Source organism: Heterodontus francisci, chromosome 39 (assembly GCF_036365525.1).
Source record: "Heterodontus francisci isolate sHetFra1 chromosome 39, sHetFra1.hap1, whole genome shotgun sequence".
NCBI lineage: Eukaryota > Metazoa > Chordata > Chondrichthyes > Heterodontiformes > Heterodontidae > Heterodontus > Heterodontus francisci.
Window position 1 is genome coordinate 39,137,013 of NC_090409.1, and position 27,600 is coordinate 39,164,612.

General features: G+C 51.1%; 1 protein-coding gene across 1 annotated transcript in view; it reads right to left on the bottom strand.

Annotated features, from left to right (window-relative positions):
- Positions 1 to 26,910, bottom strand: part of LOC137352750 (intermediate conductance calcium-activated potassium channel protein 4-like) — a 41,966-nt gene extending 15,056 nt beyond the window's left edge. The window contains exons 1-5 of the mRNA XM_068018517.1: positions 26,558 to 26,910; positions 13,605 to 13,694; positions 8,763 to 9,148; positions 7,698 to 7,836; positions 5,875 to 5,985 (exon numbers count right to left, since the gene is read on the bottom strand). Of these exons, the coding sequence (XP_067874618.1) occupies positions 5,875 to 5,985; positions 7,698 to 7,836; positions 8,763 to 9,148; positions 13,605 to 13,694; positions 26,558 to 26,830 (999 nt within the window). The 5' untranslated portion in view covers positions 26,831 to 26,910. The remainder of the gene's footprint in view (positions 1 to 5,874; positions 5,986 to 7,697; positions 7,837 to 8,762; positions 9,149 to 13,604; positions 13,695 to 26,557) is intronic.
- Positions 26,911 to 27,600: the final 690 nt, after the last annotated feature.

The window sequence follows — 27,600 nt, forward strand, 5'->3', positions numbered from 1 at the left end:
AGTCCCCTAACTATCCCATCGAAGACCATCCCTCTAGTCCCCTAAATCTCCCATCGAAGACCATCCCTCCAGTCCCCTAACTCTCCCATCGAAGACCATCCCTCTAGTCCCCTAACTCTCCCATCGAAGACCATCCCTCTAGTCCCCTAACTCTCCGATCGAAGAGCATCCCTCCAGTCTCCTAACTCTCCCATCGAAGACCATCCCTCTAGTCCCCTAACTCTCCCATCGAAGAGCATCCCTCCAGTCCCCTAACTCTCCCATCGAAGACCATCCCTCTAGTCCCCTAACTCTCCCATCGAAGACCATCCTTCTAGTCCCCTAACTCTCCCATCGAAGACCATCCCTCTGGTCCCCTAACTATCCTGTCGAAGACCATCCCTCTAGTCCCCTAACTATCCTGTCGAAGACCATCCCTCCAGTCCCCTAACTCTCCCATCGAAGACCATCCCTCCAGTCCCCTAACTCTCCCGTCGAAGACCATCCCTCCAGTCCCCTAACTCTCCCGTCGAAGACCATCCCTCCAGTCCCCTAACTCTCCCATCGAAGACCATCCCTCTAGTCCCCTAACTCTCCCATCGAAGACCATTCCTCTAGACCCCTAACTCTCCCATCGAAGACCATCCCTGTAGTCCCCTAACTCTCGCATCGAAGACCATCCCTCCAGTCCCCTAACTCTCCGATCGAAGACCATCCCTCCAGTCCCCTAACTCTCCCGTCAAAAACCATCTCTCCAGTCCCCTAACTCTCCCATCGAAGACCATCCCTCCAGTCCCCTAACTCTCCCATCGAAGACCATCCCTCCAGTCCCCTAACTCTCCCATCGAGGACCATCCCTCCAGTCCCCTAACTCTCCCATCGAAGACCATCCCTCTAGTCCCCTAACTCTCCCATCGAAGAGCATCCCTCCAGTCCCCTAACTCTCCCATCGCAGACCATCCTCTAGTCTCCTAACTCTCCCATCGAAGACCATCCCTCCAGTCCCCTAACTCTCCCATCGAAGACCATCCCTCCAGTCCCCTAACTCTCCCATCAAAGACCATCCCTCCAGTCCCCTAACTCTCCCATCGAAGACCATCCCTCTAGTCCCTTAACTCTCCCATCGAAGACCATCCCTCTAGTCCCCTAACACTCCCATCGAAGACCATCCCTCCTGTCCCCTAACTCTCCCATCGAAGACCATCCCTCCAGTCCCCTAACTCTCCCATCGAAGACCATCCCTGTAGTCCCCTAACTCTCGCATCGAAGACCATCCCTCCAGTCCCCTAACTCTCCCATCGAAGACCATCCCTCCAGTCCCTAACTCTCCCATCGAAGCGCATCCCTCCAGTCCCCTAACTCTCCCATCGAAGACCATCCCTCCAGTCCCCTAACTCTCCCGTCGAAGACAATCCCTCCAGTCCCCTAACTCTCCCGTCGAAGACCATCCCTCCAGTCCCCTAACTCTCCCATCGAACACCATCCCTCTAGTCCCCTAACTCTCCCATCGAAGACCATTCCTCTAGTCCCCTAACTATCCTGTTGAAGACCATCCCTGCAGTCCCCTAACTCTCCGATCGAAGACCATCTTTCCAGTCCCCTAACTCTCCCGTCAAAGACCATCTCTCCAGTCCCCTAACTCTCCCATCGAAGACCATCCCTCCAGTCCCCTAACTCTCCCATCGAAGACCATCCCTCCAGTTCCCTAACTCTCCCATCGAAGACCATCCCTCCAGTCCCCTAACTCTCCCATCGAAGACCATCCCTCTAGTCCCCTAACTCTCCCATTGAAGAGCATCCCTCCAGTCTCCTAACTCTCCCATCGAAGACCATCCCTCCAGTCCCCTAACTCTCCCATCGAAGACCATCCCTCCAGTCCCCTAACTCTCCCATCGAAGACCATCCCTCCAGTCCCCTAACTCTCCCATCGAAGACCATCCCTCTAGTCCCCTAACTCTCCCATCGAAGACCATCCCTCTAGTCCCCTAACTCTCCCATCGAAGAGCATCCCTCCAGTCCCCTAACTCTCCCATCGCAGACCATCCCTCTAGTCTCCTAACTCTCCCATCGAAGACCATCCCTCCAGTCCCCTAACTCTCCCATCGAAGACCATCCCTCCAGTCCCCTAACTCTCCCATCGAAGACCATCCCTCCAGTCCCCTAACTCTCCAATCGAAGACCATCCCTCTAGTCCCCTAACTCTCCCATCGAAGACCATCCCTGTAGTCCCCTAACTCTCGCATCGAAGACCATGCCTCCAGTCCCCTAACTCTCCCATCGAAGACCATCCCTCCAGTCCCCTAACTCTCCCATCGAAGACCATCCCTCCAGTCCCTAACTCTCCCATCGAAGAGCATCCCTCCAGTCCCCTAACTCTCCCATCGAAGACCATCCCTCCAGTCCCCTAACTCTCCCGTCGAAGACCATCCCTCCAGTCCCCTAACTCTCTCGTCGAAGACCATCCCTCCAGTCCCCTAACTCTCCCATCGAAGACCATTCCTCTAGTCCCCTAACTCTCCCATCGAAGACCATCCCTCTAGTCCCCTAACTATCCTGTCGAAGACCATCCCTCTAGTCCCCTAACTATCCTGTCGAAGACCATCCCTCCAGTCCCCTAACTCTCCGATCGAAGACCATCCCTCCAGTCCCCTAACTCTCCCGTCAAAGACCATCTCTCCAGTCCCCTAACTCTCCCATCGAAGACCATCCCTCCAGTCCCCTAACTCTCCCATCGAAGACCATCCCTCCAGTCCCCTAACTCTCCCATCGAAGACCATCCCTCCAGTCCCCTAACTCTCCCATCGAAGACCATCCCTCTAGTCCCCTAACTCTCCCATCGAAGAGCATCCCTCCAGTCCCCTAACTCTCCCATCGCAGACCATCCCTCTAGTCTCCTAACTCTCCCATCGAAGACCATCCCTCCAGTCCCCTAACTCACCCATCGAAGACCATCCCTCAGGTCCCCTAACTCTCCCATCGAAGACCATCCCTCCAGTCCCCTAACTCTCCCATCGAAGACCATCCCTCCAGTCCCCTAACTCTCCCATCGAAGACCAGCCCTCTAGTCCCCTAACTCTCCCATCGAAGACCATCCCTCCTGTCCCCTAACTCTCCCATCGAAGACCATCCCTCTAGTCCCCTAACTCTCCCATCGAAGACCATCCCTGTAGTCCCCTAACTCTCGCATCGAAGACCATCCCTCCAGTCCCCTAACTCTCCCATCGAAGACCATCCCTCCAGTCCCCTAACTCTCCCATCGAAGAGCATCCCTCCAGTCCCCTAACTCTCCCATCGAAGAACATCCCTCCAGTCCCCTAACTCTCCCATCGAAGAGCATCCCTCTAGTCCCCTAACTCTCCCATCGAAGAGCATCCCTCCAGTCCCCTAACTCTCCCATCGAAGACCATCCCTCTAGTCTCCTAACTCTCCCATCGAAGACCATCCCTCCAGTCCCCTAACTCTCCCGTCGAAGACCATCCCTCCAGTCCCCTAACTCTCCCGTCGAAGACCATCCCTCCAGTCCCCTAACTCTCCCGTCGAAGACCATTCCTCTAGTCCCCTAACTCTCCCATCGAAGACCATCCCTCTAGTCCCCTAACTATCCTGTCGAAGACCATCCCTCTAGTCCCCTAACTATCCTGTCGAAGACCATCCCTCCAGTCCCCTAACTCTCCGATCGAAGACCATCGCTCCAGTCCCCTAACTCTCCCGTCAAAGACCATCTCTCCAGTCCCCTAACTCTACCATCGAAGACCATCCCTCCAGTCCCCTAACTCTCCCATCGAAGACCATCCCTCCAGTCCCCTAACTCTCCCATCGAAGACAATCCCTCCAGTCCCCTAACTCTCCCATCGAAGACCATCCCTCTAGTCCCCTAACTCTCCCATCGAAGAGCATCCCTCCAGTCCCCTAACTCTCCCATCGCAGACCATCCCTCTAGTCCCCTAACTCTCCCATCGAAGACCATCCCTCCAGTCCCCTAACTCTCCCATCGAAGACCATCCCTCCAGTCCCCTAACTCTCCCATCGAAGACCATCCCTCTAGTCCCCTCACTCTCCCATCGAAGACCATCCCTCTAGTCCCCTAACTCTCCCATCGAAGACCATCCCTCCTGTCCCCTAACTCTCCCATCGAAGACCATCCCTCTAGTCCCCTAACTCTCCCATCGAAGACCATCCCTGTAGTCCCCTAACTCTCGCATCGAAGACCATCCCTCCAGTCCCCTAACTCTCCCATCGAAGACCATCCCTCCAGTCCCCTAACTCTCCCATCGAAGACCATCCCTCCAGTCCCTAACTCTCCCATCGAAGAGCATCCCTCCAGTCCCCTAACTCTCCCATCGAAGAACATCCCTCAGTCCCTAACTCTCCCATCGAAGACCATCCCTCTAGTCTCCTAACTCTCCCATCGAAGACCATCCTTCCAGTCTCCTAACTCTCCCATCGAAGACCATCCCTCCAGTCCCCTAACTCTCCCATCGAAGACCATCCCTCTAGTCTCCTAACTCTCCCATCGAAGACCATCCTTCCAGTCCCCTAACTCTCCCATCGAAGACCATCCCTCCAGTCCCCTAACTCTCCCATCGAAGACCATCCCTCTAGTCCCCTAACTCTCCCATCGAAGACCATCCCTCTAGTCCCCTAACTCTCCCATCGAAGACCATCCCTCCTGTCCCCTAACTCTCCCATCGAAGACCATCCCTCTGGTCCCTAACTCTCCCATCGAAGACCATCCCTCTAGTCCCCTAACTCTCGCATCGAAGACCATCCCTCCAGTCTCCTAACTCTCCCATCGAAGACCATCCATTCAGTCCCCTAACTCTCCCATTGAAGACCATCCCTCCAGTCCCCTAACTCTCCCATCGAAGACCATCCCTCTAGTCCCCTAACTCTCCCATCGAAGACCATCCCTCCAGTCCCCTAACTCTCCCATCGAAGACCATCCCTCCAGTCCCCTAACTCTCCCATCGAAGACCATCCCTCCAGTCCCCTAACTCTCGCATCGAAGACTATCCCTCCAGTCCCCTAACTCTCGCATCGAAGACCATCCATCCAGTCCCCTAACTCTCCCATCGAAGACCATCCATCTAGTCCCCTAACTCTCCCATCGAAGACCATCCCTCTAGTCCCCTAACTCTCCCATCGAAGACCATCCATCCAGTCCCCTAACTCTCCCATCGAAGACCATCCATCCAGTCCCCTAACTCTCCCATTGAAGACCATCCCTCCAAATCCCTAACTCTCCCATCGAAGACCATCCCTCTAGTCCCTAACTCTCCCATTGAAGACCATCCCTCCAAATCCCTAACTCTCCCATCGAAGACCATCCCTCTGGTCCCTAACTCTCCCATTGAAGACCATCCCTATTGCCTCTCAGTGACACACTTCACATTCCTGTACGACCTTATTCAAGTTCTTCTGGATGCAATAGTTGGAGGCGGTCGCATCGTGCTAATATCATTGGACCAGTAATCCAGAGGACCAGGCTAATGCTTTGGGGACATGGGTTCGAACCCCACCAGGGCACCTGGTGAAATTCGAATTCAGTAATCAAGCTGGAATTAAAAGGTTGTCTAATGGTGACGATGAAACCACTGCCGATTGTTCACTCATGTCTGTTCGGGAAGGAAATCCGCTGACCTTACCCGGTCTGGCCTACATGTGACTCCAGACCCACAGTAATGGTGGTTGACTTTAACTGCCCTCTGAAATGGCCCAGCAAGCCATTCAGTTAGTGGGCAGCTCACCACCACCTTCTCGAGGGCAATTAGGGATGGGCAGTAAATGCTGGCATGGCCAGCGACGCCCACGTCCCATCAATGAATAAAAAATAAATCCTAACTGACTGCATCCCCGCACCTCCTACCCTGGTTCACCATCTGTCTGACTCCTCACCTCCTTCACAAGCTGGATGTCCTGCATGAAATTATGGACGTGTTTTTCATCCTTGCTCAGCTCCATCTTCTTGGCAATCACGGCGATGAATAAAGCCGTGCAGGTAACACCCTTTGGGAAGCAAACACGGAGCTGGGTTATACTTCACTTGCACCTTCAGTGCCCCACACAAACATAAAAAGAAAGACTTGCATTTCTAGAACACCTTTCACAACCTCAGGGTACCCCAAATGCTTAATAACCAACTATTTTGATGTGCAGACATCCGAACCTCTGTTGCCCCCATGTCTTAACTCGCACCTGGTCCCAATTCCCCCGTCACCCCCTGTTACTCACTGACCTACACTGGCTCCCGGTCCAGGAACACCTCCCATCTTAAAATTCACATCCTTGTTTTCAAATCCCTCCACGGTCTCCTCGCCCCCTCCATATCTCTGTAACCGCCTCCAGTCCCTACACCTTTCCCTATCTCTGTAACCTCCGCCAGCCCCTACACCTTTCCCTATCTCTGTAACCTTCTCCAGTCCCGACACCTTTCCCTATCTCTGTAACCTCCGCCAGCCCCTACACCTTTCCCTATCTCTGTAACCGCCTCCAGTCCCGACACCTTTCCCTATCTCTGTAACCTCCGCCAGCCCCTACACCTTTCCCTATCTCTGTAACCGCCTCCAGTCCCGACACCTTTCCCTATCTCTGTAACCTCCGCCAGCCCCTACACCTTTCCCTATCTCTGTAACCTCCTCCAGTCCCGACACCTTTCCCTATCTCTGTAACCTACTCCAGTCCCTACACCCCTCCCTATCTCTGTAACCTCCACCAGCCCCGACACCTTTCCCTATCTCTGTAACCTCCGCCAGCCCCTACACCTTTCCCTATCTCTGTAACCTCCGCCAGCCCCTACAACCCTCCCTATCTCTGTAACCTCCTCCAGTCCCTAAACCTTTCCCTATCTGTGTAACCTCCTCCAGCCCCGACACCTTTCCCTATCTCTGTAACCTCCTCCAGCCCCTCCAACCCTCCGAGATCTCTGCACTCCTCCAATTCCGGCCTCTCGCCCATCCCCCAATTCCCATCGCTCCACCATTGGCGGCCGTGCCTTCAGCTGCCTGGGGCCCTAAGCTCTGGAATTCCCTCCCTAAACCTCTCCCCCTCTCTCTCTCCACCTTTGAGACGCTCTTTAAAAACCGACCTCTTTGACCGAGTTTTTGGTCATCGGTCCCTAATATCTCCTGATGTGGCTCGGGGTCAAATTTGTCTGATTTACGCTCCTGTGAAGCACTCTGGGAAGTTTTACTAAAGTTAAAAGGGTGCTAAAAAAATGCAAATGGTTGTTGCTGTCATGTAAGGAAGATAGCCAGCAATTTGTGCACAGCAAGATCCCACAAACAGCAATGTGATAATGACCCAGATTATCTGGTTTTTTTTAGTGATGTTGGTTGAGGGATAAATATTGTCCCCAGGACACCGGGGAGAACTCCCCCCCCCTGCTCTTCTTCCAAATAGTGGCCGTGGGATCTTTTACACCCACCCGAGAGCTGTTTTCGTTTTGACCTTGGAATTCTTTCTGAGGATTTGAAGTATTTTTAATTTCTTGGTTTGCTGTGCGTGTGCATGCTTCAATGTGATTGGCTCCTTAGCTGCTTGCTGACATCACTGCTGCTGCATGCCCGAAGATCCCTTGATTTAAACCGCCACCGGGAGAAAGGAGATTGCGAGGTCTTTGCGGGCTGCTTTCTCTGAGGGCTTTAACAAGCAGACGAGTGACAACCCCAACCACTAACTGCAGAAGCTAACATAGTCCGAGTGAAACAACTTGCTCTTACCGTAACCCCTATCATCAGGCAGATGAACTTGCCGCACGTGGAATCTGGAACCATGTCTCCGTAGCCGATGGTGAAAAAGGTGATCGGGATGAGCCACATTGAAGCGATGAAGTTCAGCGTGCTGTTAAGGCAACGTTGCCTGTGGGATACGGGGAGAGGGGTGGGGGGTGGGTACGAGAGGAGGCAAGCGTCAGTGGATCCACAAACTCCGCACATCAGGGACATGACTCATGAGACGAATAACCGCGCGATCTATCAACGTGAAGAAGGAAAGGAATGCGAGAAAGAAAGAGTCGGTGTTTGTGTGCGTTTGTGCGGACGTTGGGGGGGGGGGGGAGGTTGTAATTCATCACTGGGCTCGGACCGTGATGCATTTCATGGTCGAATAGCTCCCTGACACTATTTGGGCTCGCGCACAGAAATGTCTCGTCGGGGCAGCACCCAAACACGAGGGCATGTTGACAAAACGTAATGAGATCGCGGCTGACCTGCGATCTAACTCCCTATTCCCGCCTTTGCCCCGTATCCCTCAATAACTTTGGCGAACAGAAACCTCTGAGTTCTGATGAAGGGTCGCACGACCTGAAACGTTAACTCTGCTTCTCTCTCCACAGGGGCTGCCCGACCTGCTGAGTATTTCCGGCACTTTCTGCCCTTTATTTCAGAATCCCAGCATCGGCTGTATTTTGCTCTTATTACAATCGATCGAGCTCAGATTTAAAATTAATCACTGATCCAGACATCGATTCCCGTTTGCGGAAAAGAATTTCCAAACTTCTCCCGCCCTTTGTGTGTGGAAGTGTTTCCGAATTTCACTCCTAATTTTTCGACTCGGCCCCCAAACCAGCGGGAATAGTTTCTCGCTATCGACCCTATCGGTTCCCCCTTCATATCCCAAAATCTTCGATCAAATCACCCCTTAAACCATCTAAATTCCAGGGAATGCAACCCGGGTTTGTGTAATCCCTCCTCGTAATTTAACCCTTTGAGTCCCGGTGTCATTGCTGTCGACCATTGCTTGTCAGGGGAGCGCTCAAACAAAAGGCATCCCGTTAGGTCATTTACCTCTCGCACAGGCTCAGCATCCACGAGGCGACGAACCAAATGAGGAAGATGAGGAGAAAGAGAATCTTGCCTGGGCAACTGTTCATGAGAATCTTCAAGACAAAGTGGAACCTGAGGTTAATCCTGTTGAGGGAGCCGATGGTTCGATAGGACGGGTTGAGGACCTCACTGTACATGAAGATGACTCGCTGAACCAAGTAGACGCGAAGGAACATTACATTGGACAGGACGATGGCAGTGTTGGACAGGATTGGGTCGGAGGTCCCAGGGAACGCGAGGGGAAATGGGTGGGCAGCGCACACCAGCAGCTCCAGGGTCACGGAAAGCTTCCTCTTCCGGGTCAGGGCCACCCTCCACTCTTCGACCCCCTCGTCGATCATGAAAAGCTGAGACAGAATTAATGACAGAAACAGTCAACCAACGGGGCAGGTGCTGATGGAAGTGGTTCGTAAGAATGAAAGGAAGCACAGGAGCAGGTCCTTCAGCCCCGCGCGCTCGTTCCATCATTCATCGCAACATAGGAACAGGAGGAGGCCATTCTGCCCTCGTACCCGGGGTGGGGAGGCAATCCCACCATCCTATTAGATCATGCCTAATCTGTAATTTAACTCCTTTGTGCCTTAACCCTTAATCCCCTCAGCCAAGAAAAATCTCAGCTTTTAAGACTCAGTTTAACCACTCACCCAAAAGGTGTGGCCGATGCAGCTAAGTAAATACACATATATGCATATATATATATATATATAAGATGAAAGTGTAGCAACATATTGTTACAAAATGGGGTATTTACCCAAGGCATTGTGGGACAAGTTAGTTAGCTTGCAGCCTTGAGCATGGTACTGCTTAGCACAGGCAATTAGCCTGACCAAGGAGGGCCCCTCATATCAGTGCATAAGACAGCTGCTCTGTTTAATTGAGGACTACGCAAAGCAACTAGGAATGCAGGCCTGATAGAGGTAGAAGGATTCATTGTGAAGACTCAAGGATAGTTGATAAGGGGGGGTTTGGTAAACAAGCTGAGATGGTCAGGGGCGTACCACGAGCTACCCCCACAACCACATGATGCATGATTAATAATTTTATTGGTAATGAACGTAATATATGTAATCAATAACCGTTATGATTGGATTATGTCCAGCCGGGATGGGCTGAGTAACTGTATATCTGTTGTGGATTTTCCTTTGTTCGGTGGAGAGGCATCTGGACAGCCCAGTGACCTGCTCCCCGCTGGCGTAACTCAATAAACTATTTGACATTGGAGCAGACCTAAGTGTCGAGTGATTCTGCCAGATTCATTCTCGCTAACAATACTGACCCTCCGACAGTGCAGCACTCCCTCAGTACTGACTCTCCGACAGTGCAGTGCTCCCTCAGTACTGACCCTCTGACAGTGCAGTGCTCTCTCAGTACTGACCCTCCGACAGTGCAGCACTCCGTCAGTACTGACCCTCCGACAGTGCAAAGAACAAACAAAGAACAACAAAGAACAATGAACAAAGAAAATTACAGCACAGGAACAGGCCCTTCGGCCCTCCAAGCCTGCGCCGATCCAGATCCTCTATCTAAACCTGTCGCCTATTTTCTAAGGGTCTGTATCTCTTTACTTCCTGCCCATTCATGTGTCTGTCTAGATACATCTTAAAAGACGCTATCGTGCCCGCGTCTACCACCTCCGCTGGCAAGGCGTTCCAGGCACCCACCACCCTCTGCGTAAAGAACTTTCCACGCATATCCCCCCTAAACTTTTCCCCTCTCACTTTGAACTCGTGTCCCCTCGTAATTGAATCCCCCACTCTGGGAAAAAGCTTCTTGCTATCCACCCTGTCTATACCTCTCATGATTTTGTACACCTCAATCAGGTCCCCCCTCAACCTCCGTCTTTCTAATGAAAATAATCCTAATCTGCTCAACCTCTCTTCATAGCTAGCGCCCTCCATACCAGGCAACATCCTGGTGAACCTCCTCTGCACCCTCTCCAAAGCATCCACATCCTTTTGATAATGTGGCGACCAGAACTGCACGCAGTATTCCAAATGTGGCCGAACCAAAGTCTTATACAACTGTAACATGACCTGCCAACTCTTGTACTCAATACCCCGTCCGATGAAGGAAAGCATGCCGTATGCCTTCTTGACCACTCTATTGACCTGCGTTGCCACCTTCAGGGAACAATGGACCTGAACACCCAAATCTCTCTGTACATCAATTTTCCCCAGGACTTTTCCATTTACTGTATAGTTCACTCTTGAATTGGATCTTCCAAAATGCATCACCTCGCATTTGCCCTGATTGAACTCCATCTGCCATTTCTCTGCCCAACTCTCCAATCTATCTATATTCTGCTGTATTCTCTGACAGTCCCCTTCACTATCTGCTACTCCACCAATCTTAGTGTCGTCTGCAAACTTGCTAATCAGACCACCTATACTTTCCTCCAAATCATTTACATATATCACAAACAACAGTGGTCCCAGCACGGATCCCTGTGGAACACCACTGGTCACACGTCTCCATTTTGAGAAACTCCCTTCCACTGCTACTTTCTGTCTCCTGTTGCCCAGCCAGTTCTTTATCCATCTAGCTAGTACACCTTGGACCCCATGCGACTTCACTTTCTCCATCAGCCTACCATGGGGAACCTTATCAAACGCCTTACTGAAGTCCATGTATATGACATCTACAGCCCTTCCCTCATCAATCAACTTTGTCACTTCCTCAAAGAATTCTATTAAGTTGGTAAGATATGACCTTCCCTGCACAAACCCATGTTGCCTATCACTGATAAGCACATTTTCTTCCAAATGGGAATAGATCCTATCCCTCAGTATCTTCTCCAGCAACTTCCCTACCACTGACGTCAGGCTCACCGGTCTATAATTACCTGGATTATCCCTGCTACCCTTCTTAAACAAGGGGACAACATTAGCAAATCTCCAGTCCTCCGGGACCTCACCCGTGTTTAAGGATGCTGCAAAGATATCTGTTAAGGCCCCAGCTATTTCCTCTCTCGCTTCCCTCAGCAACCTGGGATAGACACCATCCGGACCTGGGGACTTGTCCACCTTAATGCCTTTTAGAATACCCAACACTTCCTCCCTCCTTATGCCGACTTGACCTAGAGTAATCAAACATCTGTTCCTAACCTCAACATCCTTCATGTCCCTCTCCTCGGTGAATACTGAATAGTGAGTACTCGTTTAAAATCTCACCCATTTTCTCTGACTCCACGCATAACTTTCCTCCTTTGTCCTTGAGTGGGCCAATCCTTTCTCTAGTTACCCTCTTGCTCCTTATATATGAATAAAAGGCTTTGGGATTTTCCTTAACCCTGTTTGCTAAAGATATTTCATGACCCCTTTTAGCCCTCTTAATTCCTCGTTTCAGATTGGTCCTACATTCCCGATATTCTTCCAAAGCTTCGTCTTTCTTCAGCCGCCTAGACCTTATGTATGCTTCCTTTTTCCTCTTAGCTAGTTTCACAATTTCACCTGTCATCCATGGTTCCCTAATCTTGCCGTTTCTATCCCTCATTTTCACAGGAACATGTCTCTCCTGCACGCTAATCAACCTCTCTTTAAAAGCCTCCCACATATCACATGTGGATTTATCTTCAAACAGCTGCTCCCAATCTACATTCCCCAGCTCCTGCCGAATTTTGGTATAGTTGGCCTTCCCCCAATTTAGCACTCTTCCTTTAGGACCACTCTCGTCTTTGTCCATGAGTATTCTAAAACTTACGGAATTGTGATCACTATTCCCAAAGTAGACCCCTACTGAAACGTCAACCACCTGGCCGGGCTCATTCCCCAACACCAGGTCCAGTATGGCCCCTTCCCGAGTTGGACTATTTACATACTGCTCTAGAAAACCCTCCTGGATGCTCCTTACAAATTCTGCTCCATCTAGCCCTCTAACACTAAGTGAATCCCAGTCAATGTTGGGAAAATTAAAATCTCCTATCACCACCACCCTGTTGCTCCTACATCTTTCCATAATCTGTTTACATATTTGTACCTCTATCTCATGCTCGCTGTTGGGAGGCCTGTAGTACAGCCCCAACATTGTTACCGCACCCTTCCTATTTCTGCCGAAGGACTGTCACCAGCACCTCATGTGAACTGCTCCTATCTCCTGAGTGCATCTGCAGCCTGTGAAAAGCTGAGATAAACTAGCCTGTCCACATTGTGTCAGCGATACAGATTATCTGGGCTTCTCACACACACGCACACACACACACACACATACAGCTACTGTACCCATTTCACAAGAAGCAGTGCACGATGTACTCATGCGGAAGGTAACGTGATTTCAGCAGGTGATTGTATCAAATTATTGTGTACATAAATTCTATTGGCACCGCCCTGGGGCAAAGCTGCTCATGAGAGCAAAGTTAACCGTTTCAACATTCTCTCGAAGACTTCTACACTCCCTCAGATAAAACAGGAGATATGTTCCAGGGATGTGGGCGTCGCTGGTCAGGCCAGCATTTATTGCCCATCCCTAATTGCCCTTGAGAAGGTGGTGAGGTGGTGGTGAGCTGCCTTCTTGAACCGCTGCAGTCCATGTGGGGTAGGTACACCCACAGTGCTGTTAGGGAGGGAGTTCCAGGATTTTGACCCAGCGACAGTGAAGGAACGGCGATATAGTTCCAAGTCAGGATGGTGTGTGACTTGGAGGGGAACTTGCAGGTGGTGGTGTTCCCATGCATCTGCTGCCCTTGTCCTTCTAGTTGGGAGAGGTCACGGGTTTGCTGTCGTAGGAGCCTCGGTGCGTGGCTGCAGGGACTGGACCCCAGTACATGGGGCAGTAAAGGGTTAAAATGGTTACCAATGTCAAAATTACCTGAATATCCCTCATGTGATAAGCCAGTATTAGGCCAAGCAGTAGGACAGTAGAAACTGTGCTGGAAACACTGACTGTAATCAGAACCAACTGTTAAATAAAAAGAGACAAATACATTCAGAATGAGAAAAGGAAATGATTTAACATGTTCATACATGACACGGCTGTACCTGTACCAGACACTAGCTGCATCCTGACCCTTCCAAGATATGTCGACAATTCAATTCAGAGGTCAATCTTGTTATATCTCAGTGACATGTATATTAGAACCTTGCAAATTGATCATCAGTAAATACTAACACATTGCCCGGGGACCCCCTGTAAATACTGACACACTCCCCGGGGACCCCCTGTAAATACTGACACACTCCCCGGGGACCCCCTGTAAATACTGACACACTCCCCGGGGACCCCCTGTAAATACTGACACACTCCCGGGGACCCCCTGTAAATACTGACACACTCCCGGGGACCCCCTGTAAATACTGACACACTCCCGGGGACCCCCTGTAAATACTGACACACTCCCGGGGACCCCCTGTAAATACTGACACACTCCCCGGGGATCCCCTGTAAATACTGACACACTCCCCGAGGACCCCCTGTAAATACTGACACACTCCCGGGGACCCCCTGTAAATACTGACACACTCCCCGGGGATCCCCTGTAAATACTGACACACTCCCCGGGGATCCCCTGTAAATACTGACACACTCCCCGGGGACCCCCTGTAAATACTGACACACTCCCGGGGACCCCCTGTAAATACTGACACACTCCCGGGGACCCCCTGTAAATACTGACACACTCCCCGGGGATCCCCTGTAAATACTGACACACTCCCCGGGGACCCCCTGTAAATACTGACACACTCCCCGGGGACCCCCTGTAAATACTGACACACTCCCGGGGACCCCCTGTAAATACTGACACACTCCCGGGGACCCCCTGTAAATACTGACACACTCCCGGGGACCCCCTGTAAATACTGACACACTCCCGGGGACCCCCTGTAAATACTGACACACTCCCCGGGGATCCCCTGTAAATACTGACACACTCCCCGAGGACCCCCTGTAAATACTGACACACTCCCGGGGACCCCCTGTAAATACTGACACACTCCCCGGGGATCCCCTGTAAATACTGACACACTCCCCGGGGATCCCCTGTAAATACTGACACACTCCCCGGGGACCCCCTGTAAATACTGACACACTCCCGGGGACCCCCTGTAAATACTGACACACTCCCGGGGACCCCCTGTAAATACTGACACACTCCCCGGGGATCCCCTGTAAATACTGACACACTCCCCGGGGACCCCCTGTAAATACTGACACACTCCCGGGTACCTCCTGTAAATACTGACACATTCCCGGGGACCCCCTGTAAATACTAACACATTGCCCGGGGACCCCCTGTAAATACTGACACACTCCCGGGGACCCCCTGTAAATACTGACACACTCCCGGGGACCCCCTGTAAATACTGACACACTCCCCGGGGATCCCCTGTAAATACTGACACACTCCCCGGGGACCCCCTGTAAATACTGACACACTCCCGGGTACCTCCTGTAAATACTGACACATTCCCGGGGACCCCCTGTAAATACTAACACATTGCCCGGGGACCCCCTGTAAATACTGACACACTCCCGGGGACCCCCTGTAAATACTGACACACTCCCAGGGACCCCCTGTAAATACTGACACACTCCCGGGGACCCCCTGTAAATACTAACACATTGCCCGGGGACCCCCTGTAAATACTGACACACTCCCCGGGGACCCCCTGTAAATGCTGACACACTCCCTGGGGACCCCCTGTAAATACTGACACACTCCCCGGGGACCCCCTGTAAATACTGACACACTCCCGGAGACCCCCTGTAAATACTGACACACTCCCGGGGACCCCCTGTAAATACTGACACACTCCCGGGGACCCCCTGTAAATACTGACACACTCCCCGGGGATCCCCTGTAAATACTGACACACTCCCCGGGGACCCCCTGTAAATACTGACACACTCCCCGGGGACCCCCTGTAAATACTAACACATTGCCCGGGGATCCCCTGTAAATACTGACACACTCCCGGGGACCCCCTGTAAATACTGACACACTCCCAGGGACCCCCTGTAAATACTGACACACTCCCGGGGACCCCCTGTAAATACTGACACACTCCCAGGGACCCCCTGTAAATACTGACACACTCCCGGGGACCCCCTGTAAATACTGACACACTCCCGGGGACCCCCTGTAAATACTGACACACTCCCTGGGACCCCTGTAAATACTGACACACTCCCCGGGGACCCCCTGTAAATACTGACACACTCCCGGGGACCCCCTGTAAATACTGACACACTCCCCGGGGACCCCCTGTAAATACTGACACACTCCCTGGGACCCCTGTAAATACTGACACACTCCCCGGGGACCCCCTGTAAATACTGACACACTCCCCGGGGACCCCCTGTAAATACTGACACACTCCCTGGGACCCCTGTAAATACTGACACACTCCCTGGGACCCCTGTAAATACTGACACACTCCCCGGGGACCCCCTGTAAATACTGACACACTCCCCGGGGACCCCCTGTAAATACTGACACACTCCCTGGGACCCCTGTAAATACTGACACACTCCCCGGGGACCCCCTGTAAATACTGACACACTCCCTGGGACCCCTGTAAATACTGACACACTCCCCGGGGACCCCATGTAAATACTGACACACTCCCGGGGACCCCCTGTAAATACTGACACACTCCCCGGGGACCCCCTGTAAATACTGACACACTCCCGGGGACCCCCTGTAAATACTGACACACTCCCTGGGGACCCCCTGTAAATACTGACACACTCCCGGGGACCCCCTGTAAATACTGACACACTCCCGGGGACCCCCTGTAAATACTGACACACTCCCCGGGGACCCCCTGTAAATACTGACACACTCCCGGGGACCCCTGTAAATACTGACACACTCCCCGGGGACCCCCTGTAAATACTGACACACTCCCGGGGACCCCCTGTAAATACTGACACACTCCCCGGGGACCTCCTGTAAATACTGACACACTCCCGGGGACCCCCTGTAAATACTGACACACTCCCCGGGGACCCCCTGTAAATACTGACACATTGGCCCTGATATTAGAGTGGGGGAGTCGTGCACTAATGTGAGAAGGAGCTGGGGTTCCATTCGCAGGGAGGGAAGCACGGTGACAGGGGGGTGGGAAAAGGGGAAGTCCTCCTCTCCTCCTGGCCCACACTCAGTGCTGGAAAACCCTCACGTGCTGCAGCCGTCAGGCTGAAGTTGTAACCTCCTCTTCCCCTCCCCCAGGCCTCTCTGGTCCCCGACATGCGGTGCTGAAAATGATCCCCATCAAGTCACACTGCTGTCACACAGTTATGAAAAAGAAAATCTGCATCTCTCTGGGGCCTTTCCCCATCTCAGGACATCCCAAAGGGCTTCACAGACAATGAAGGGCTTTTTTCGGAAGTGTGCTGACTGTTGTAATGTCGGAAACACGGCAGCCAATTTTCACACAGGAAGATCCCACAAACAGCAATGTGATAATGACCCAGATCATCTGAGTTTTTTTTAGTGATGTTGGTTGAGGGATAAATATTGTCCCCAGGACACCGGGGAGAACTCCCTCCCCCCCCTGCTCTTCTTCCAAATAGTGGCCGTGGGATCTTTTATACCCACATGAGAGGGCAGACGGGGGCCTCGGTTTAATGTCTCATCCGAAAGACGGCACCTCCGACAGTGCAGCACTCCCTCAGTACTGACCCTCTGACAGTGCAGCACTCCCTCAGTACTGACCCTCTGACAGTGCTGCACTCCCTCAGTACTAACCCTCCGACAGTGCAGCACTCTCTCAGTACTGACCCTCTGACAGTGCAGCACTCCCTCAGTACTGACCCTCCGACAGTGCAGCACTCCCTCAGTACTCATCCTCCGACAGTGCAGCACTCCCTCAGTACTGACCCTCCGACAGTGCAGCACTCCCTCAGTACTGACCCTCCGACAGTGCAGCACTCCCTCAGTACTGACCCTCCGACAGTGCAGCATTCCCTCAGTACTGACCCTCCGACAGTGCAGCACTCCCTCAGTACTGACCCTCCGACAGTGCAGCACTCCCTCAGTACTGACCCTCCGACAGTGCAGCATTCCCTCAGTACTGACCCTCCGACAGTGCAGCACTCCCTCAGTACTGACCCTCCGACAGTGCAGCACTCCCTCAGTACTGACCCTCCGACAGTGCAGCACTCCCACAGTACCGACCCCCTGACAGTGCAGCACTCCCTCAGTACCGACCCTCTGACAGTGCAGCACTCCCTCAGTACTGACCCTCTGACAGTGCAGCACTCCCTCAGCACTGACACTCCGACAGTGCAGCACTCCCTCAGTATTGAGACTGGGAGTGACAGCCTAGTTAACGCTGCTCATGTCTGTGGTGCGGGTCTCAAACTCAGAACCTTGGGATTCAGAGAGAAGTTTGTCTGAAGCAGCAATAAAGGCACTGATTCCACCCCATGACTTTGCATTCAGACCTCTCGCGTTCCTAAGACAGTTCGTCAGAGAAATATGGCACAGAAATATGCCATTCGGCCCATCGAGTCCATGCCAGCTCTCCCTGGAGCAATCCAGTCTGTCCCACTCCCCTCCTCTACCCTTGTCACCCTGCACGTTTATTTCCCTCAAGTGCCCATCCAATATCCTCTTGAAATCACTGATCGTCTCCGCTCCACCAGCCTCGCGGGCAGAGTTCCACATCTTTACCAGCGGTGCCCAGCAGCCAAGTGCAGACGGGCTGCGAGAGGGGAGGTGGTGAAAGGGGGCAAGGAAGAGGGGCCTCTGCTCACGTCTCACCCTCTCCTCCCCCCTCACAGTCCCAGCCCCAAATGCTGCCTCCTGTCCCGATGGCCGTGTCTGTCAGCCCCTGCACAGGTGTGGGTGGGGCAGTCTTCGCAAGAACGGGTTCCGAAACCCAGAGGACGTTCCGCACGATTGTGCGAAGACCCTGAGCAGGGGCGTGGGCAGAAGCCACGGGGCGGGGGGTGCAGTCACCACGTAGGCGAAGTGCGAAGAGGAATTGGAATGACCTCTGGTTGCACAATGGGAGGTGCCATAGGATGTGTCACACAATGTTAGATTGTGACATTTATGTTTGTTGTTCAGTCACACAGAGGTTATTTGTTTACGCCCTTTTCCTGAGCTGCTCACATTTGCTCGTTGGGTAACAAGTGGCGTTATCGCTTGAGATGAAGGATAAGACAAGAGCTGACATAGAGCAATGGGGGGTTGGCAGTGGGGGGCGGGGGGTGGGGGGTGGGTGCCTGTGAGAGGGACCTGCAGGAGTTGGCGGAAGGGCTTTGGGGGAGCAAAGTGGCTTTTGGCACATGGTTGTTAGATGAATGAACTGTCAGGAGACAACCAGACCTCACAATAATCAGGGCAGCAATGCTTTTTTATGTTTATTCACGGGATGTGGGTGTCACTGGCCAGGCCAGCATTTATTGTCCATCCCTAATTACCCTTGAGAAGGTGGTGGTGAGCTGCCTTCTTGAACCACGGCAGTCCATGTGGTGTAGGTACACCCACAGTGCTGTTAGGAAGGGAGTTCCAGGATTTTGACCCAGCGACAGTGAAGGAACGGTGATATAGTTCCAAGTCAGGATGGTGTGTGACTTGGAGGGGAACTTGCAGGTGCTGGTGTTCCCATGTATCTGCTGCCCTTGTCCTTCTAGTTGGTAGAGGTCACGAGTTTGGAAGGTGCTGTCTAAGGAGCCTTGGTGCGTTGCTGCAGTGCATCTTGCAGATGGTACACACTGCTGCCACTATGCGTCGGTGGTGGAGGGAGTGAATGTTTGTGGATGGGGTCTCAATCAAGTGGGCTGCTTTGTCCTGGATGGTGTCGAGCTTCTTGAGTGTTGTTGGAGCTGCACCCATCCAGGCAAGTGGAGAGTATTCCATCACACTCCTGACTTGTACCTTGTAGATGGTGGACAGGCTTTGGGGAGTCAGGAGGTGAGTTACTCACTGCAGGATTCCCAGCCTCTGACCTGCTCTTGTAGCCACAGTATTTATACAGCTACTGCAGTTCAGTTTCTGGTCAATGGTAACCCCCCAGGATGATAATGGAGGATTCAGTGATGGTAATGACATTGAATGTCAAGGGGAGATGGTTACATTCTCTCTTGTTGGAGATGGTCATTGCCTGGCACTTGTGTGGTGCGAATGTTACTTGCCACTTATCAGCCCAAGCCTGGATGTTGTCCAGGTCTTGCTGCTTTTCTACACGGACTGCTTCAGTATCTGAGGAGTTGCGAATGGTGCTGAACATTGTACAATCATCAGCGAACATCCCCATTTCTGACCTTATGTTTGAAGGAAGGTCATTGATGAAGTAACTGAAGATGGTTGGGCCTAGGACACTACCCTGGGGAACTCCTGCAGTGATGTTCTGGAGATGAGATGATTGACCTCCAACAACCACAACCATCTTCCTTGGCGCTCGGTATGACTCCAACCAGCAGAGGGTTTTCCCCCTGATTCCCATTGACCCCAGTTTTACTCAGGCTCCTTGATGCCATACTCGGTCAAATGCTGCCTTGATGTCAAGGGCAGTCACTCTCACCTCACCTCTGGAGTTCAGCTCTTTTGTCCATGTTTGAGCCAAGGCTGTAATGAGCTGAGTGGCCCTGGCGGAACCCAAACTGAGCATCACTGAGCAGGTTATTGCTAACGCCACTTGATGGCACTGTTGATGACACCTTCCATCACTTTATTGATGATCGAGAGTAGACTGATGGAGGGATGGACCTGTCCTGCTGATTATGTACAGGACATACCTGGACAATTTTCCACATTGTCAGGCGGACACTGCTGATGCGTTACGCACGTCCTGTTTCAGCTCCTCCTCTCCTCCTCTGAATCCTCAGAATAGACTCTGTGTCTCACTCCTCCTACCAGTACAAACCTCGCTGTTGTCCAGGGGAGCAGCACACCACGACGATTCTGGAGAGCTGGTAAAGCATCACTGCCACGTCCAGCTGGCGGCAAAATGTCTGCTGTCGCCGGACGCGAGACCCTGAGCCTCCTGAGTCACTGGTGATCAGACACATCGAGGAATCTTATCCTCGGCCTGTCGGCCCCTGTGTTGTGGGAAGGGCCTCCTGTCAGCTGCCATCTCTCTGTCTAACCCCTCCCTCCTGCGGAACAGCAACTCTGAGGCCACAAGAACACAATAGGAGCAGGAGTAGGCCATTCAGCCCATCCAGCCTGCAATACGATCATGGCTGATCTTGGGCTTCAATTCCACTTTCCCGCCCACTCCCCATATCCCTTGATTCCCTGAGAGACTAAAAATCTATCTATCCCAGCCTTAAATGTGTTCAACGATGGAGCATCCACAACCCTCTGGGGTAGAGAATTCCAAAGATTCACAACCCTTTGAGTGTCGTAATTTCTCCTCATCTCAGTCCTAAACAATTGGCTCCTTATCCTGTGACTGTGTCCCCGTGTTCTATATTCCCCGACCAGTGGAAATAATCTCCCAGTATCTCCCCTATCCAGCCCCTTTAGAATCTTATATGTTTCGATGAGATCACCTCTCATTCCTCTAAACTCCAGAGAATACAGGTGCAATTTACTACGCTTCACAACCCCCTCATCCCAGGGACCAATTTAGTAAATCTTCACTGCACTGCCTCCAGTGCAAGTATATCCTTTCTTAAACGTGGAGACCAAAACTGCACACAATATTCCAGATGTGGTCTCACCAAAACCCTGTACAATTGTAGCAATACCTCTTTATTCCTGTACTCCAAACGCCTTGCAACAAAGGCCAACATACCATTTGCCTTCCTAATTGCTCGCTGTACCTGCATGTTAACTTTGTGCGTTCCTTGTACAAGCACACCCAAGTCTCTTTGAACATTAACACTTACCAGTTTCACACCTTTTAAAAAATATCCTGCTTTTCCATTCTTACGACCAAAATGCATAACTTCACACTTCCCTACATTATACTCCATCTGCCACCTTGTTGCCCACTCACTTAGCCTGCCTATATCTCTTTGCAGCCTCTCTACATCCTCCCCTGCAGCTTACCTTTCCATCGAGCTTTGTACCATCAGAAAACTTAGATACATTACTCTCTGTCGCTTCATCTAAATCATTAACATAGAGTGTAAATAGCTGAGGTCCCAGCACTGATCCCTGTGGCACTCCGCTATTTACTGCCTGCCAACTTGAAAATGCTCCATTTTTGCCCAATCTTTGCTTCCTGTCTATTAACCAATCATCTATCCATACTAATATATTGCCCCCAACTCCATGAGCCCTTATCTTGCCAATTAACCTTTTGTGTGGCAACTTATCAAATACCTTTTGGAAATCCAGATATACCACATCTACTGGTTTCCCTTTATCTACCCTCCTAGTTACATACTCAAAAAACTCTAATAAATGTGTCAAACAGGATATAGATTCCAGCATCTTCCCAATGACTGATGTTAGGCTAACTGGCCTGTAGTTTCCTGTTTTCTCTCTCCCTCCTTTCTTGAAAAGTGGCGTAACATTTGCCAACTTCCAATCTGATGGGACTGTTCCCGAATCTAAGGAATTTTGGAAAATCATAGCTAGCGCATCCACTATATCTCTTTTAGTACCCCAGGGTGTAAGCCATCTGGTCCTGGAGATTTGTCAGATTTTAGTCCCTTAAGTTTCTCCACTACCTTGTCTCAGCTGATACGCGTTTCCTGGATTTTCTCACCACTTTTATCCCCAAGGTTACTGCCTATTTCTGGTATGGAACCTGTGTCTTCTACTGTGAAGACAGACACAAAATATTTGTTCAATGCCTCTGCCATTCCCTCGTTCCCCATGATAATTTTTCCTGTCCTGACCAACATCTACTTTAGTTACTCTCTTCCTTTTGATAGACCTACAAAAGCTCTTACAATCTGGTTTTTTTTTTGTTATTGGCTAGTTAAATCTCACTCTTTGTTTTTCTTTTTTATCAACTTTTTGGTGGAACCTTGCTGGTTTCTAAAACACTCCCAATCCTCGGACTTGCTGCTATTTTTTGCAACTTTGTAAGCCTTTTCTTTTAATCTAATACTATCCTTCACTTCCTGAATGAGCCACGGATGGGTCTTTCTGGCTGAGTTTTTGCTTTTCAAAGAAATATATTTTTATTCAACATTTTGAATTGTTCCTTTATAGGTTTCCCACTGTGCATTTATCTCCATACCTTTTAATCTATTTACCCAATCTACCTCAGCCAGTTCTCCCCTCAGTCTCCATGTCACTGTCAAACTTAACATGGAATTCAATGGTATTATGATCACTATTTCCCAGTAGATCTTTTTACTGTGGCTTTGCTTATTAACCCTGCCTCATTACACAATACTCGATCTAAGATTTATACCTAGTAGGCTCCTCAACATATTGCTCCAAAGAACTGTCCCAAAAACATTCTGCAAACTCATCTTCTAGACCACTCCTGCCAATTTCATTGTCCCAGTCTATATGAAGATTAAAGTCCCCCCACAATTATTATATTGCCTTTGTTACAAGCTCCAATCATTTCTTTTTTTATGCTCTGTCCAACAGTATAACTACTGTTAGGGGGGCCGCATAAACTACTCCCACCAGTGTTTGCTGATTCTTGCTATTCCTAATTTCCACCCAAACTGATTCTACTTCATGACCTTCTGAGGCCAGATCCCTTCTCACTAATGCCCTTATGTCATCCTTTACCATCAGTGCTTCCCCTCCTCCTTTGCTATTCTGACTGTCTTTCCGAAATGTTGCATACCTTCGAATATTTATTTCCCAACTTTGTTCACCATGTAACCATGTCTCTGTGATGGCGATTATATTTAAATCATGTACCTCTATTTGTGCCATTCGTTCATCTATCCTATTGCAGATGTTTCACGCATTCAGATATAGAAATTTTAATTTCATTTTTTTGCTTCTGTTCCCTTCAATGACCTTATTTGCTGATGTACAATTTCTGTTAAGCTCTCTGTTTCTTCCTGTCCTGTTCTGCTCGTCTTTACCCAAAACGCCATACTGTTCCACTACCTTTCTCTCTCTCTTCGGATTTCTAAATCTCACTTCTCTTGAACCCTTCCCTCTGTTAGTTCACAACCTCTAGCCTTATCTGCTGGCTCACTCTTGAGTTTGTAAGCACTGTCCCTTCCTGTCACACCCTGATTATCATTAACCATATTGCCATTTACTCTCTTGCTTTCTCCCCCTTTTTTTAAACTATCACAATTTCCCTCACTTGATCCCTCGCCCCCTACTATTTAGTTTAAAGCCCCCTCTACTGCCCTAGTTATACTACTTGCTGAAACATTGATCCCAGCCCGGTTCAGGTGCAAACCGTCCCTACGGTACAGCTTCCACTTTCCCCAGTACTGGTGCCAGTGCCCCATGAATCGAAACCCATTTCTCCCACACCAATCTTGGAGCAGAAATTTAGCTCTCTATCATATTTACTCAATTTGCTCATGATTCAGGTAACAACCCAGAGGTTATTACCTCTGAGGTTCTGCTTTTTAATTTAGCCCCGAGCTGCTCACACTCCCTATGCGCAACCTCTTTCCTAGTCCTATATATGTCGTCGGTACCCATGTGGGCCACGGCAACTGGATCCTTCCCCCTCCCGCTGTAGCTTCCTCTCCAGCCCTGAGCAGATGTCCCAAACACAGCTGTCTGGACTCTCACTCTTGGCTGCAGAGAACAGTGTCTATCCCCTTCACTATACTGTCCCCTACTACCACTAGATTCCTATTAACTCCCCCCACCCCCCCCACCCCCACCACCGTTTGAATGGCTTCCTTTACCACGGTGCCATAATCAGTTTGCTCATCCAACCTGCAGCCCTCACTCTCATCCATACAGGCTGCAAGAACCTCAAACCTGTTGGACAATTTCAAGGGCTGAGGGTCCTCCACTTCTGCCTTCCTGATCCCTTTATCTGCCTCACTCACAGCCACACCCTCCTGTCCCTGACCACTGACCAAATCAGAAGACCCTATCCCGTGGGGTGTGACTGCCTTCTGGAACAAAGTGCCCAGGCAACTTTCCCCCCCTCCCTGACGCGTCGCAGTGTCTGCAGCTCGGCCTCCAGCTCACTGACTCTGAGCCGAAGCTCCTCGAGCCGCAGAAACTTACTGCAGACGTGTTTGCCCTGGATCACGCTGACGTTCACCAGCTCCCACAGACTGCGGCTGCAACGCGTCACCCACTCTGCCATCCCAATTGTCTTTTAATTAACGATATATTGACTTCATGAATTGATAGGAAATATTCACCAGCCAATCTATGAAGCTGCACTAGTATTAGGAAATCAAACCTCGCAATTGGTAAGTTTACCAGATGCTGTTGCTGTTACTAAAAACACACCAGTGGCCATCTGATAGATCAGATTCAAAGTGCATCTCATACGTCCAAACTATCAAAGTTGGGAAAGTAACAACCAATACTGTGAAAATAATTTCTCAGTCCTGACAGCAGAACCTTTCACACACACATCGGCGGGGAAACAGCTGAGAGCACTCAGTACTCATTGGCGTATTTCCCCCTTGTGTCTTCGTAGAATCACAGAATGGTCAGAGCACAGGAGGAGGCCATTCGGCCCGTCCTGTCTGTGCTGGCTCTCTGTCAGAGCAACTCAGCTCGTCCCACTGCCCCCCGCCTTTTCCCCCCCTAGCCCCCGCACAACTTTACTCTTCACATCATTATCCAATTGCCTTTTGAAAGCCACCATTGAATGTTCCTCCACCACACTCTCAGGCAGCGCATTCCACATCCCAAACACTCGCTGACCAAAAAAGTTTCCCCCCTCCCCCATTCCGCCATTGCTTCTTTCTCCAATCGCCTTAAATCGGTGTCCTCTGACTCTCCATCCTTCCACCAACGGGAACAGTTTCTCCCGATCGCCCTGGTGGTTTCAAACACCTCGATCAAATCTCCTCTCAAAGGAGAACAGTCCCAGCTTCTCCAATCTATCCACGTAACTGAAGTCTCTCATCCCTGGAACCATTCTGGTGAATCTATTCTGCACTCTCTCGAAAGCCTTCACATCTTTCTTAAAGTGTGGCGCCCAGAATTGGACACAATACTCCAGCTGAGGCCGAATCAGTGTTTTATAACGGTTCACCATAACTTCCTTGCTTTGTGCTCTATGCCTCTATTTATAAAGCCCAGGATACTGTCTGCTTTATGAACCACTTTCTCAACCTGTTCTGCCATCTTCAATGATTTGTACACATATACCCCCAGGTCCCTCTGCTGCTGCACCCTCTTAAGAATCGTACCCTTTATTTCATATTGCCTCTCCTCGTTCTGCCGACCAAAATGTATCTCTTCACACTCAGCCTCTCAATTGCCCTTGTGTTCTCACTTTGCTTTTACTGTCGAGTTGTCGGGAATCTCCGAGTAACCTGCGGAGCCACAGTGAAATGCCAAAAGCCCCGTTAATGTCTCTGTAATCCAGTGATTAACAGGTCGAGATAGGCACCGCGGGAGGTTTCGCACACGCAGCCTGACGCAGCTGGAGTGGGCCCTTGGGCGCCGGCAAGTTGGAACCCTATCCAGGAAGCGGCTTCATTGGCTGGAAAGTGCTCTGGCACGCCCGGAGGTGGGGAAAGGTGCTACAGAAATGCAAGTCTGTCTTTCTTAAAGCTGCGACCCGACGCTTTTGGAGAGAATTAACGGCTGATTCAGCGAGCGGGTAGTGGGGGGGGGGGCGGGTGGTGGGGGCAGGGGGGAATCAGATTGAGCCCGTGAGGCCCCATGTAGTCAAATAGCCCACTCCCAGGGGGGCGTGCCGCCCACCCTTTCCTTCTGGAAAAGAATTTCCTCTCTCTGAGGCAATAAACGTCAGGAAGCTGTCACTCACCGGTGGGTAGGTGCCGGCCAACGAGAGCTCCATGCTGGCCATCATGAGCCCGATGCCCAGTCCGGCCACCAGCAGCGAGTAGGCACTCAGCCTCCTCTTGTACTCCACGATGCCCTTCCTCCGCTGCAGCCTGACGGCCAGGTCCGCCAGGGGGTCAACCGCCCTCTTCCTGGTATTCTGCCTCCCTGGCACGGTGCCGGGGGTCCGCGTTAGGTCTTCTCGGGGGAGTGGAGAGAGCTGCAGCTCGACCACTGTCACGTCAGGGTAGGACATGCTGGTGGGGTGCTCAGAGAGAGAGAGCGACACACACACACACACAGAAGGAGAGAGAAAGAGAGAGCTCCCTTCAGTGACGCAAGGCTTAGTTTTATCAAACAGGGCTGACATTAGGATAGGAAACACCAGTTTCCTTTGCAAGGCTGAATATAGCCACCACCCACAACATGCGAAGGGGGTTTTACCATCCTGCGGAGGCAGGGGACTTGCCTGGAATCTGTATATTACTCAGCTTTGGCCTTCTCTGCTTTGTGATTCAATGTCATAATGGTGCTTTGAAGCCAGGGACCATCATTGCCGACCAGTCTCCCATCCAAACACCAGAGGACAGGTACATAGCAAGGGTCAGTGGCTCAGCTTAGAGGTAAAACCGCTGCTTAGAATCATGCATTGCAGTAGGAGGCCATTCTGCCCATCGGGTCAGTACTAGCCCTTCACAGGAGCTGTTCAATTCGGGCTTTTTTTTTAAAAAAATTCGTTCATGGGATGTGGACGTCGCTGGCCAGGCCAGCGTTTCTTGCCCATCGCAAATTGAGCCTTCTTGAACCGCTGCAGTCCGTGTGGGGTGGGTACACTCACAGTGCTGTTCGGGAGGGAGCTCCGGGATTTTGACCCATCGACAGTGAAGGAACGGCGATATAGTTCCAAGTCAGGATGCTGTGTGATTTATTTATGTTTCATTTAATCTGTGTCTTTGCACAAAACAAGATACCATCAGAACTCTGTGCGGCTGCCGAGCAACCCTCCCCTGCCGAACTTCCCTATTA